The sequence below is a fragment of the Huiozyma naganishii genome, chromosome 9 (assembly GCF_000348985.1).
Source record: "Huiozyma naganishii CBS 8797 chromosome 9, complete genome".
In the NCBI taxonomy this organism is placed as follows: domain Eukaryota; kingdom Fungi; phylum Ascomycota; class Saccharomycetes; order Saccharomycetales; family Saccharomycetaceae; genus Huiozyma; species Huiozyma naganishii.
The window spans coordinates 458,164-470,613 of NC_035930.1; the positions used below are offsets into that span (position 1 = coordinate 458,164).

Here is a 12,450-nt window from a genome sequence, read left to right on the forward strand (position 1 = left end):
AGAAGTAGTGATGATGAGTGTATAAGATATTGTATGTACTAATGCGAGAGTGGTTTGTGTTAGAATGCCGGTTCGTCTCCGTACCCGTCGTCGTCCCCCGCGCCGTCGTCGTCGTCGTCTCCGTCGTTGAAGTACTTCTCCGCGTTGTAGTCGTCGTTGTCGTCGTCGTCGTCGCTGTCCTCGAAGTCCTCGTCCTCAATCTCCTGCGGCGGTGCTCCTAAGGTCTTCTCCGTGGCAGCGGTGCCGTTGACACCTGAGGGATCCCCCGAGCCGGCGAGAACACTCTCCTCCTCGACCTCCTCTGCCAATTCCTTCAACTTCTCGAGCATGGACCTTCCGAGTTCCTCCTCAGAGGGATCCCCGTCTTGTCCAATACCTTGTTGCTGCTGCTGTTGCTCTTGCAACTGCTGCTGCCTCTGTTGCAACTTGAGCAGCCGCTTCTTGTCCCTCCCGCCCATCACCCCATGCAGCTCCGTCGGGAACAGCATCAAGTTGAACGGGTGGTTATCGAGGGACAGTTCGTCTGCGGACCGTTGCCGGAGGTACCTGTCGCTGTACCTCGCAACAATGGGAGCACCCGTAGTGACACTCCCCCCACGGGTATCAGAGAAGAACACAGAGTCCCTGAGCGTCGCATGCTGCAGGGCGTACCATTTGGCAACACGTTGTTCAGTCCGCGTCGTCATGATACTGTTCACTGGGAGAGGCACCTGCGGGACCTCAGAGATCTGCGCTTGCAACTGCGACACCTGCTGGATGTCCCCGTACCCGAGCCCCGCGGGGATCACCGTCTGCTGCCCTCCAGACCGTCTCTTGAAGCTCATGGGGGCGTATAGCAATGGTGGTCTGGCAGTGGTGCAACTGCTCATCGCATCTCGAAGTGAAAAGTTTTATGTATGGTGTATACAGAGAGGCATAGGTATAGACGTAGAGGTAGCGGTGTGGTCAGTCCTCTAGTAGATCAGCGATATCGTCGTCCCGCTGGGAGTCGAATTGACCCTCTCTCAACTTGTCGATCGCAGAGGCTAGCAACTCTTGCTGCTGCTTGACACGCACACGCGTCTTGTTCCCCCACCCGAACTGCGAAAGCTCCGACGACGACGACGATGCTGCAGCAGGTCCCTTGGCGGACTCCATCGCCGGCTCTGTGGCCGGTGCGCCCTCCTTGCGCAACTTATCCTGCTCCAGTTGCCTCTTCAATTGCCTCTTCGCCAAGTCCCGCTGTACAAGCGTCCTGATGAGCATGTACCCACCAACAACGATCACCAGACGAAGCAACTTGTACACGTCAAACCCATCCCACATGTGCACCAGCTGTACGTACACCGTATCCGTTAATCCCATCGTTGCAGTGCTGTGTGGGGTGTTACGAGTGGTAGTGAGAGTAAGAGTAGGACCTCTTTGTCGATTTGAAGTTTTAGAGAAGAAGACGATGGCGATGAGGTGTCAATGGTGAAGGCGGTGGCGGCGGTGCAGGCCGTGGTGAGGCTTTGGTAAATGGTCTTGAGGACTGTGTGCTACCTGCTTTACTTGAGATCTTGATTTGTGGTTACGTAGAGTATGTAGTGGATAAGCCACCTGCAAAAGTGAAGTGCTACAGCAACGCAACGTGGAGCAAATGTCTATGGTTTGTTGTTGTAGTTCAACAACGCCACTCCCGGCGACACTCGCTTCGCTCGTATCGCTGAGAGCAGTAGTTGCTTCACCGTATCTTCGCCCACGCCACAAGCAGTATCAACAGCACAAGCACCGCTATAATCGCATAACTGACCAACTTATTCGCGACGACCCTCCTGGCCATACTCTTGAGCGTCCTTAGCGATCTATCCACACTCGAGTCTGCCTCCCTGAGCGTGCCCCTCGCGCCCTCCAGTGTCTCCCTCTGCGCCCTCAGATCCTCCATGATCTGTGCCCCAACATTCTCCGTATCGTGTGCCAGCCTCGAGGTCTCCCGAAGCCGATCTCCAGTCCTCCCCAAAACACCAGCGGACTGCAACAGCTGGCCTCGTTGCTCCTGTGCTTGCGACTGAGACTCCAGATCCCCTGCCCCGGGACCAAACAGCAACCCACGTTGCACCTCGGCCCTCGCGTGCTCAACAAGCGTCTCAAACTCCCTCTGCATCACACCACGGAGGTCCCTACACCTCCCACGCATCGCAGCCTTCTCCTGCGGCGTCCCACACCGTGTCACCTCCAAAGCCATCGCATCCAACAGAGCGTCCAACTCGCCCCGAGCGTCCTCCAAGGACGCAACCCCACTTGGAGCACCGCGCACACGGGCCAACACCGACTGGAACTCGCTCTCGTAGTCCTCAAACCGCGTCATACCACACTCCAACGGTCCCTCTTGCACCAGGTTCCAGTGGTAGTTGGTAGTAGGTGAAACGTATTCGAAACGGCTTCACATTAAGACCCATATGGGCCAAACTGTTGATGATAAGAGCAGGCCAGTGAGGATGCGGTCAAGGATCCCCAGGGTGCCCTGTGCGAGGCGGCCAATGCTGGCTCGGGACGGTTCACGACACACTGGTGGCAGCGGAGGGCTTTCATTTGGTGACGAGGAGTCTGTGGCGAGGGTGAAGTCCCGACAGCGGCGGGTGATGCTGGACTTGGCGAGGGTGCAGCAGTGCATTGCGAGTGTTGAGCAGCAGTTGGCCCAGCTGAGGGACGTTGAGTGGCCTGCGGTTCTTGTGGAATGCGACGACACCGCGGAGAGAAGCGCAAGTTTGCAGCGGGACGTGACAAGGTTGGATGAAGAGATTGCCGCCGTGGTCGCGGAGGAGACACAGGTGAGGACACTCGCAGAGCAACGTGTTGAGCAGTGTCAGTGGCAGCACTCTGTTGAGGTTCAAGAACTGGCGAACTCGCTCGAGGCAGCGTTTCTTCAGGAACGAGTGGACCAAGAGCAAGAGTTGCAACGACGTGTAGCAGAGTGGGACACGGTGGACCCGCCACGGGATCTACAACATCTGAGAGAACTGCATGAGACTTTGCGGGGGGAGCACAACGAGCTGGCCTCCGCGAATGTGAGCCAGTGCCGGTTGTTCGAATCCGAGTCACTTGCACCGCAATGGACAGCTCTACAAGAGGGCAAGACACAGGAACTCAATGAACTGATCAAGGAGAAGCAGCAGAAGAACTTGGCCGAGGCGGCGATGCTCAGAGACTGTACTGCTGCGGTACAGCAAGATATCAGCCGGTACGAAACATCCTGTGAGGAACTCGCCTTGGAGACTGCACAGTTGCAAGAACGTATCGCTGCAATGAACCAGTGCAAGAAGGTCGCAATGGGGGAATCGCACCTCCAGGAGACTCGATTGCAGCGTGCAGAAGACCGTGTTCGTGCTCTAGAGGAACGACTCGCGACAGAATCACACCCAGAACTGCAACGAGCAAGGGACAAAGTCGACGCCGCGCACCGCACCAACGCACAACTCTCACGGGCGGCGACACCATCAGGGAACGCATCACCGCCAACTACAACGACACCCACAGACGACGCACAGCCATGAACTGGAAGTCGAATTCGAAGTACAAATATTTGAAGAAGGACGCACCTACAAGAACCCTCTGCGACTGCAGTGCAAAGAGGCCAACCACGACACGAGGACAAGGGACACGATGAGAACGACGTTCAGAGAGCTTGTGTTGGTGCTATTAAGTGTGGCCGTGTTCCCGGTGAGGGCGGCGACGACGGGGACTGGGACTGGGACAGGGACGGCAACTGGAACAGCAGCAGGGACTGCAACTGCAACGGCTACATCTGCTGACACAGATGTAGCTGACGCAGATACCTCCGACCCCAACCTCACGATCGTCGGAACATGGTCTTCCAAGTCGAACCAGGTGTTCACTGGCCCCGGGTTCTACGACCCCGTGGACGAGTTGCTGATCGAGCCCTCGTTGCCCGGGGTGTCGTACTCGTTCACCGCTGACGGGTACTTCGAGGAGGCGACATACCAGGTCTCAGGGAACCCACGGGACCCCTCGTGCCCCCAGGCCGCTCTGACGTGGCAGCACGGCCGTTACGAGGTGCTCAAGAACGGTACCCTCGTGTTGCACCCGCTGACCGTGGACGGAAGACAACTTGTCAGCGATCCGTGCACGGACAAGGGCACCTCGACGTACACCCGCTACAACCAGACGGAGACCTTCAAGTCGTACCTGGTCTTCATCGACCCGTACCACGGGATCTACACTTTGCAACTGTACCAATTCGATGGGTCCCCCATGCAACCACTGTACTTGGCGTACAGACCACCAATGATGCTCCCCACACAGACTCTGAACCCAACGTCGTCCGGTGCAAACGTCCAGGAGTCTCAGGCCCCATCTCAAGCGAAACGGTCACTGCAACAGAACGTCAAAAGGTCCTTAGAGAACAAGTACCGCACGAACGCGGAACTCAGACCAACAGCAGGTATCGCGTGGGACCTCGTATGGTACAGTTCTGCAGCGGTCCTGGGTCTAGGGTCAGTGCTCTTCCTCGTGTATTGAGCAAGAAGTATACAGTGTTACATATTTGTATAGGTGAAGACTACTACTATGACAACTACTCGATGAGGTCCTCGACTACTTCGAGACCGCAACCAGTGCACCGTCGTGTGACGGTGCCCTCGATGTCCTTGGGACCCTCGCGCGTCACAAACTCGTGCGTGTGTCGTGGACCGTACTTCCCACGATGGTACTTCTTTGTAAACTCCTGTGCTCTCGTGCGCAGCCTCATCTGCTTGATCTCCCGGTCGTACTTCCGCGTCTTGCGGTCCCTACGGTCCGTCTCACGCCGTTCCCACTCGGCGTCCAGCGCCTCTAGGGACCCCCATTTCGAAGAGGCGAACCGTTCCACCTCGCACCGCACGAACAGTTGCATCCGAGCGTACGTCGCCGCGTGAGGGTTCGCTCTTTCCCACCGGTGGAACAGTGTATCGTCTGCCAACTCGGACTCGGTCAGCAGGTAGTCGCCCTTGCACTCGGTCTTCGTCAGCAGACTGTACTTCTCCGGATGAGCTCGAGCACACTGCTTGCACACGGTGAGCTGGAACACTTTATCTAGCACTGGGTCCAGCTCGACGTTGATCCGGCACTCCATGCACCTGCGCATCGTGTGCGCATCCTCTAGCGATGGCGGTGGCACCAAAGTCTCTTGTGGACCAAACAGTTCCCTCTTCTCCCGCTGTGCGGCCTTCCACTCCTCCAAAGAGGTACCAACGGCACCGTCAGATCCACCACCCTCACCGGGCCCACTGCGGCTGCTGATGTACCCTCCGTTGAGGTTCTCGAGCGTCGCGAAGTCGTAGTCGATGTAGTCGCTCTTCCTGACACTCGGTTTCAGCGGTGGTCCTTTCGTCTTGGGAGCCGGGTCCTTCTCCTGGAGCAACCCACGCGCCCGCAGCCGCTCAGCGGCTGCAGCCCTGTTCCTCGCAATCCGCTCAGCCATCGCCCGTCTGAGGTTCTAACCTTCAGCCCTCTTCGTCTACCGCTTCGCTAAACGATAGAAGCGATATAATCGCAACGAGCGACGACAGCAACGACGAGGTATAAAAGGAGCGTGTTGGCCAGTAGGCAGGTGCCGTTACCACTCCCCTGCAGTCCAATTGAAGACAACACAGACAACCGATGAGACTGCTATCCGTTCTGTTGCCCCTCGTCCTGGTCGGGTACGTCCTGAACAAGTTGTACTCGACGTGGTTGCCCACGAACTACGTGTTTGACTGGCAGACGATCAACCAGCTGTGCAACGGTGTGATCGCACAGACCGACTTCGCCGCTGAGGATTACTCTGGGGAGTTGTTCTTGCAGAACGTGCGGGACGCCTTGGCGTCCCACTACGGTGACCATCTGATTAACGAGTACGCCAGAGAGAAATGGGTGTTCAACAACGCCGGTGGTGCCATGGGCCAGATGATCATCCTGCACGCTTCGATCTCTGAGTACGTGATCATCTTCGGTACCGCTGTCGGCACAGAGGGTCACACTGGGGTTCATTTTGCAGACGATTACTTCACCATCTTGTCTGGGGTGCAACGTGCTGCCTTGCCCTACGCTGTCGAGCCAGAGGTGTACACACCAGGGCAGACACACCATCTGCGCAAGGGGTACGCGAAACAGTACTCTATGGAGTCTGGGTCCTTTGCGTTGGAGTTGGCACAGGGTTGGATCCCAGCAATGCTTCCTTTCGGGTTCTTGGACACTTTCTCGAGCACACTAGATGTGTACACGTTGTACAGGACCGTGGAGTTGACCGCAAGGGATATGTTCAAGAACTTGGTGGTTAATAGGAAGTTTTGAGACTGCTTGCTACGATACGGGCGAAGCGAGTGTCATACCCGAGGGGCTTCTCTATAGCACTCGCGAAGCGAGTGCTATAGTTTGCAGTCATTGCTGAGGAACCTCTGCAGATCTCTGGATGCTGAATCACCACTGGAGATGTTTTCATCGTTCTGTCTGTGCTACTTGCAAGAATTCTACAGAGCAAGTATCTTTGCTTGTGGTGTGAGTATTCTGCTGACTCTTCGTCATCTGATTCTGCTGATTCTTCGACATCTGATTCTGCTTCTTTGACATGCCACTCGCAACGCTACTCGCTTCGCTCGTATCGTTGCTCGTTGCTACATATCTATATACCGTCAATTTGTGACACTTTCAAAACGGGCCCTGGGGACTCAATTGAACTGGGGAAACCTCCAGATACCTCCCGGTACCTCCTAGGACCCTCCAGCACCCTCTTGGAACCCTCAGTGACCCAGGAGAGGGCCCCCAGGTCCCAGGTTCCAGAGTCCCCGGTCACTTCCGACGAAACCGTGCGCTGTCGCGACGTCTTTGAACAAATCGAAGAACTTCAAAGACGCAGTTCGCACCTTGTGTTCACTTCACTTACAAGGCCAGAAGACCACCCCTCGGCATGTCCTCCTCCACTGTCCAGTCGCTGAACAAGCTGCCCACACAGGCAGACGTGCTGCCCATGACTCCCGAGCAAACGTCGAACTCCTTCTGGTCGTCGAACCCGCTTTCGAGCTTCGTGATCGAGGCGTACCAGTCGCTGCACAGCCAGCGCCGTGCTCTGTCGTTGGCTAACCCGGGGACAGTCGAGAACCTTAACAAGGAGGTCTCCAGGGACGTGTTCCTGTCGCAGTACTTCTTTTCAGGGCTGCGTGCGGACCTCAACAAGGCGTTCCTGTTGAACCCTGCGTTCCAAACGTCGCACACTTTCTCCATCGGGTCCACTTCGTTGCCCAGCTACGCTTTCTCAGCGTTGTTCGCTAATGATAACCTGTTCATGCAGGGGAACCTCGACAACGACATGTCCCTCTCCGGGAGAATCAACTACGGATGGGATAAGGATAACGTCTCGAAGGTAAACCTTCAAGTCGCTAGAGGGCAACCATCGATGTGCCAATTGGAACAGGACTTCAAGGGCGCAGATTTCTCCGTCAACGCCAAAGCCTTGAACCCATCGTGGTCCCCGAAGACCGGGTTCCAAGGGGTTGCCGTCGCTTCAATCCTGCAGAGTGTCTCCCCCAATTGGTCTCTCGGGATCGAGACTTTGTACTCTAAGGTCGACGCCTCAGGTCCTGGGGACGCAGGGATCTCGTATTTGACCAGGTACGTTGCGCCAAAGAAGGACTGGATCTTCTCGGGCCAATTGCAAGCGAACGGGTCCCTCATCGCGTCGTTCTGGCGTAAAGTGTCCGCTAACGTCGAGGCAGGTGTAGAGACGACACTCCAAGCGGGGATGCTCCCCATTACGGACCCAATGATGGGCACACCGATTGGGATTCAACCCACAGTCGAGGGCCAAACGACTCTCGGGGCGAAATACGAGTACAGACAGTCCGTGTACAGGGGCACTGTTGACTCGCAGGGGAAAGTCGCGTGCTTCCTAGAGCGCAAAGTGCTCCCCACGCTCTCGATCCTCTTCTGCGGCGAGATCGACCACTTCAAGAACGAGAACAAGCTCGGATGTGGCCTTCAGTTCGAAACCGCTGGGAACCAGGAACTGCTCATGCTGCAGCAGGGACTCGACGCAGAGGGCAACCCGTTGCAGATGCCCCCATCGGAGGACGCAATCTAATCAACAACAGCGCCTGCTGCTGTTCCTTTAACATGTATACACCTTGTCTATAACGTATCTACACGAGAGACACCAACGTGTCCTCGCAATCCGATAGCACGCCACCGCTGCTGGAACACCACTCACCAAAGTATGTGCTCGAGCGTCGTATCTTGGGCAGAGTGCCCCGGATGCTCATTGCCAGCCGGAACCGTTCGTTGATCGTGTCGGAGCTTGCTTGACCTCCAGGGATCTCTAGGGAGGGCACCTCGTCTCCTTCCTCCTCTAGCAAATAGTCCAGCTCCTCGGTGCCGTCCTGCGGGACCGTCTCACTGACTTGGTACCGGCACACCCGTGCCATAACGCCGTCCAACGCGGCCACGACCCGCTCAATTGCATCACTTGGGGCAAACTCGATCTCCCAGACCCTTCGAGGGCTCGAGAACAGCACCCCAGCAACACGACCCGCCCGCAGAGCTCCCTCTCGACGCGCAACCGGGGCAGCACCGCATGGATCAGCTCGCCCTGTCGCCCGACGGCAAAGTAGTAAGCTTTGCTCTGCGGACCCGTTGCTCACCTCATATACCTCGAGGGGCCCCCGGGCTAGCAGGTTCGTCGTCGTCCCAGAGGCGCCCTGGATCCGCGCCTCAACGGCATCGTATCGGAACAGACTCGTCTTGCGCAACTGCGGCTGCGGCTGCTGCGGCTGCGACTTCTTCGACGACTGCAGCAGCTGACTCAACCGCTTCTTTACCGTGCCCATAAGACCGTTGCAGCGAGTGGAATGGCCCTCTTCTTCCCCAAGAAGCACCTACACTATATTTTGGGTCAAACTTCCCTCTAAGTTAAAAATTCTATAGTTTCTTGTACATTAATCTTCATGATAAATAGATCTATTATAAGACGGTATGAGACGTGGGCGTGAGAGATGCTTCTTCCCGCGCTCAGTCCACGCGCTTTCTGCCGACGAGGTGGTCCGCGATCTCGCGGGTCTCCCTCCAGTGGATGATCTTGGGCATTCTCTTGGAGATCTCCGTCTCGTTGTCGTACAGCTGTCTGATCGGCGTGAACCGGATGTGCGAGCTCTTGACACCAAGCACGGACGCGGTTGCCTCGACGGCCTTGTCGTTCGCGTCGAACTGGAAGTCCGCGGCACGCACACCGGCAATGATCGCCTGCTGCTTCCCGATGAAGTCCACCGCTTTGATCGCAAACCGCGTCGCACGGGTACGGTCAATGGGCGATGGGAGACCACCTTGCTGGACGTGACCTGGGACAGCAGGCTTTGCGTCGAATTTGCCCTGCGCCTCAGCAGTGATGATGCTCGCCAGCTTGTCAGCGGAGAGAGCCTTCGACGCATTTGTTGTCTTCAAGATCAACTTACCGAAACCGGTTCTCCCCTGTGACTTCTCAAAGGACTCTGCAAGACTCGCAATGTCCTCTTGTAGTTGGTCCAGAGAGATACCTTCCTCGGGGACGTATGAAGCCTGCGCACCGACACAGATCGCAGCGCACGTAGCCAAGTAACCAGAGTTCCCACCTTGACAGTCCACGACGAAAGTTCTACCTCTCGTCGAGGCAGCTGATTGCTTCACGACGTCACAGTACTTCATCAGGGCGTTCAAAGCGGTGTCACTACCAAGAGAGTATTCGGTACCGGGGACGTTGTTTGACAGAGTAGCTGGGATCAGCACCATGGGGATTCTGAAAGCTGGGTAGCTCTCTCTAGCGGTCTCCAATTGGTGCAAGGATTCGAAGGCCTCAAACCCACCGACGATGACAAGACCATCGAACTGGTACTTCTGGAAGTAGTAAGCGATCATCCCGATGTCAGCCTCGTTGGGGGTCACTCTGTTCGTCCCGATCTCGGAACCACCTTTACTCTGCCACCCGATCATCTCCTTCCAAGTCAGAGACCTCACGGACTCGTGTCTTGCCAACCCGCTGAACCCGTTGTAAATCGCGTAAGGTTTGTGGCCCTGCGACATACAGTAAGTGGCCATCGAGTAAACGGCGGAGTTGATCCCACCGGCTGGGGGACCGACACTCACGATGGCGATCTTCAGGCGCTGGTCACGGGGCAACTTGGGGGCGACGTGGTCAGCAGAGTTGATGGCCATGAAATTGTTCAAATGTTCGATAAACTCTGTGTCTCTCAAAGCCATTGCCTTCTTGAAATCTTTCGCCTTGATTGCATCGGCGACGGACTTGGTCAACCGGACAGACTCGACAAGAGGCTTTCTTGTGATCTTGTTCTCGTTGACTGCGATCAGAGGCGATGGAGTGTCCGCATCGGACTCCAACACGGCGTTGACGGCCTCGACACCTTGCAACGTAGCCAAGATTCTGTCGTAGGCGACAGCGGTACCACCTCTTTGCACGTGCCCCAAAGTCGTGATTCTCGTGTCCAGACCCAACTTGTCCACAAGAACTTTGTGAACATCGGAGGGGGAGATTGGAGTCAAGTCCGCAGAGATTGCACCTTCTGCGACAATGACGATCGTGGTTCTCTTACCTCTTGCTCTGTGTTTCGCGACAATGTCACACATCTGTTTCTGCCAGTCACCGTCAGAGGCCGGTTTCTCTGGGATGAAGATGTAGTCAGCAGAGGTGGCAATCCCAGCCAACAGAGCCAACCAACCACAGTTTCTACCCATGACTTCAACGACGAAGGCTCTCGAGTGAGAGTTTGCTGTCGCCTCCACGTAGTCGATGGCCTGACAGATTCTGTCCAGTGCCGAGTAGGCACCGATCGTCGCGTCTGTAGTGGACATGTCGTTGTCGATGGACCCGACAGTCCCACAAATGTTCAAGTGCTTGTATCTGGTGTGTTGTTCCTGTGTGATCTTGCCCGTCTCTTGCAACTCCTGGATCAAAGAGGGCCACTCGGATCTGAACAAGTCGGCCCCAGTCAGGGACCCGTCACCACCACAGACGATCAGCGCATCGACACCTGCCTCAATCAAGTGCAGCGCGCCTAGCAGTCTCCCCTCGCGCTGTCTGAACTCCAGACACCTGGCCGTACCGATGTTGGTCCCGCCCTCTGCATTCCAACCTCTGACGTCCTCCCAGGAGAACTCCTTGATGTACTCTGGACCACCGCGGACAAGCCCCTCGTACCCCTCCATGACTACAAAGGCTTTACACCCTTTAAATAGCGCGGTTCTGACAATGGCACGGACGTTTGAGTTCATACCTTGAGCGTCACCACCTGAAGTCATCACTGCAATGGCCTTGTTAGCCTTTGCAGGCGTCATCTGTTTAGGTAGGGATGGGTGCGAGTCAGTAGTGCCGACACGGTACGACAGATCTGTCATCGAGTGGACTCTCGAAGGCTCCCGCGATGTTTTGGCGCCAGTTTGCAAAGCGGTCGCGACAGCGGTAGCCTCTGACGACAAGTTCCTGTCCGTTGGCTTCGAGGAAACAGAGTTTTTCGTAGAGGTGACACCGACAACGTTCCCCAATGGGTCCACTGTGTACAGTTCCATGGGCAGTAAAGTGGAAGGGTATACCTGGTGTGGGATATGCAACTTGTTCAACGAGTGTTGCAAGTTCACGATCGATGTAGTCTTGAACACTAGCGACTGGTTGAAGTGCGCCCTCCAGTCCTGCGTGTCAGTCAGAGCCTCCAACGCGGCCAGCTGTTGGTCTGCCGCCTGTTGTCTTGCGGCGTCCTCGACGAGAACGATTCTCACTGTGACCAACTTGTTGAACAGTACAGTCTCTGTGTCGCTCTTCTTTGTGGAGTCCAACTCCAAGAATTTCGCATAAAACTCAGCAGCCTTCTGGAAGGACGCATCCGAGTACGCCTCGACGGTGACGTAGGACGTCCCGTTCACAATTGGGGTTCCAGGCATGTTATATTCGGTTCCTCTGCTACACTATCTTTTGTAAACCAAACAGCAAGAGTGTATAATAAACCGCAGATCCACCACCGTTCCTACCACACACGTCCAAACCTGCCAGGCTTTAAACCTCTAGTCACCTTCTCGCGATGCGGAAACTTCAAACATATTTAAATGAGAGCATTCGAGATGAGACAGCTGCAGAATCGCAATTTCTACGAGAGATTCGTGACGTCGAGCCCACTTCTGCAATTTGTGGAAGCCGCGTGATTTTGCAACCGCGATTACAGGAAGCCCGCCGTGCACCCACACACCGCCAAAAAAGCGCACCCACCACACCCACACACCAGTGCACAGCCGTGCAAAGAAAGGCTGTGCACTGCACCCACCCACCGCGCTGGGGCGGCAGCACCCCAGAAACAGCCGCACAGCCCGAAAAACAATAGAATCGAAGCCCAAAAGAAAAGGGGAGAGCGGAAAACAATGAAAGGCACGGCGCCGGATCTCGACGTAAGCCGCGGAATGTGTCCTGCGCGGTTTCTCTGGCGGCCTGTC

The 12,450-nt window shown here is 56.1% G+C and overlaps 10 protein-coding genes across 10 annotated transcripts; 4 read left to right on the forward strand and 6 right to left on the reverse strand.

Annotated features, from left to right (window-relative positions):
- Nucleotides 1–59: 59 nt before the first annotated feature.
- RPC31 (DNA-directed RNA polymerase III subunit C31) lies at nt 60–824 on the reverse strand (the record flags this gene model as incomplete). Its single annotated transcript, XM_022609918.1, has 1 exon — nt 60–824. One exon carries the CDS (start codon nt 822–824, stop codon nt 60–62), a length of 765 nt encoding a protein of 254 aa, XP_022466266.1.
- A 121-nt stretch (nt 825–945) lies between these two features.
- PGA2 (Pga2p) lies at nt 946–1,344 on the reverse strand (the record flags this gene model as incomplete). The annotated part of the gene is made up of 1 exon (XM_022609920.1): nt 946–1,344. The coding sequence occupies one exon, from the start codon at nt 1,342–1,344 to the stop codon at nt 946–948; it is 399 nt and encodes a 132-aa protein (XP_022466267.1).
- A 358-nt stretch (nt 1,345–1,702) lies between these two features.
- On the reverse strand, nt 1,703–2,326 carry VTI1 (v-SNARE protein VTI1; the record flags this gene model as incomplete). The annotated part of the gene is made up of 1 exon (XM_022609921.1): nt 1,703–2,326. One exon carries the CDS (start codon nt 2,324–2,326, stop codon nt 1,703–1,705), a length of 624 nt encoding a protein of 207 aa, XP_022466268.1.
- Nucleotides 2,327–2,417: 91 nt separating this feature from the next.
- Nucleotides 2,418–3,512, forward strand: CIK1 (Cik1p; the record flags this gene model as incomplete). Its single annotated transcript, XM_022609922.1, has 1 exon — nt 2,418–3,512. The coding sequence occupies one exon, from the start codon at nt 2,418–2,420 to the stop codon at nt 3,510–3,512; it is 1,095 nt and encodes a 364-aa protein (XP_022466269.1).
- Nucleotides 3,513–3,621: 109 nt separating this feature from the next.
- ROT1 (Rot1p) lies at nt 3,622–4,497 on the forward strand (the record flags this gene model as incomplete). Its single annotated transcript, XM_022609923.1, has 1 exon — nt 3,622–4,497. The coding sequence occupies one exon, from the start codon at nt 3,622–3,624 to the stop codon at nt 4,495–4,497; it is 876 nt and encodes a 291-aa protein (XP_022466270.1).
- Nucleotides 4,498–4,552: 55 nt separating this feature from the next.
- RAD14 (DNA repair protein RAD14) lies at nt 4,553–5,437 on the reverse strand (the record flags this gene model as incomplete). Its single annotated transcript, XM_022609924.1, has 1 exon — nt 4,553–5,437. One exon carries the CDS (start codon nt 5,435–5,437, stop codon nt 4,553–4,555), a length of 885 nt encoding a protein of 294 aa, XP_022466271.1.
- Nucleotides 5,438–5,616: 179 nt separating this feature from the next.
- On the forward strand, nt 5,617–6,288 carry ERG2 (C-8 sterol isomerase ERG2; the record flags this gene model as incomplete). Its single annotated transcript, XM_022609925.1, has 1 exon — nt 5,617–6,288. One exon carries the CDS (start codon nt 5,617–5,619, stop codon nt 6,286–6,288), a length of 672 nt encoding a protein of 223 aa, XP_022466272.1.
- A 613-nt stretch (nt 6,289–6,901) lies between these two features.
- Nucleotides 6,902–8,071, forward strand: TOM40 (TOM complex pore protein TOM40; the record flags this gene model as incomplete). The annotated part of the gene is made up of 1 exon (XM_022609926.1): nt 6,902–8,071. The coding sequence occupies one exon, from the start codon at nt 6,902–6,904 to the stop codon at nt 8,069–8,071; it is 1,170 nt and encodes a 389-aa protein (XP_022466273.1).
- Nucleotides 8,072–8,129: 58 nt separating this feature from the next.
- KNAG0I02430 (uncharacterized protein) lies at nt 8,130–8,813 on the reverse strand (the record flags this gene model as incomplete). Its single annotated transcript, XM_022609927.1, has 1 exon — nt 8,130–8,813. The coding sequence occupies one exon, from the start codon at nt 8,811–8,813 to the stop codon at nt 8,130–8,132; it is 684 nt and encodes a 227-aa protein (XP_022466274.1).
- Nucleotides 8,814–8,994: 181 nt separating this feature from the next.
- On the reverse strand, nt 8,995–11,907 carry PFK2 (6-phosphofructokinase subunit beta; the record flags this gene model as incomplete). The annotated part of the gene is made up of 1 exon (XM_022609928.1): nt 8,995–11,907. The coding sequence occupies one exon, from the start codon at nt 11,905–11,907 to the stop codon at nt 8,995–8,997; it is 2,913 nt and encodes a 970-aa protein (XP_022466275.1).
- Between the last annotated feature and the right edge of the window lie 543 nt (nt 11,908–12,450).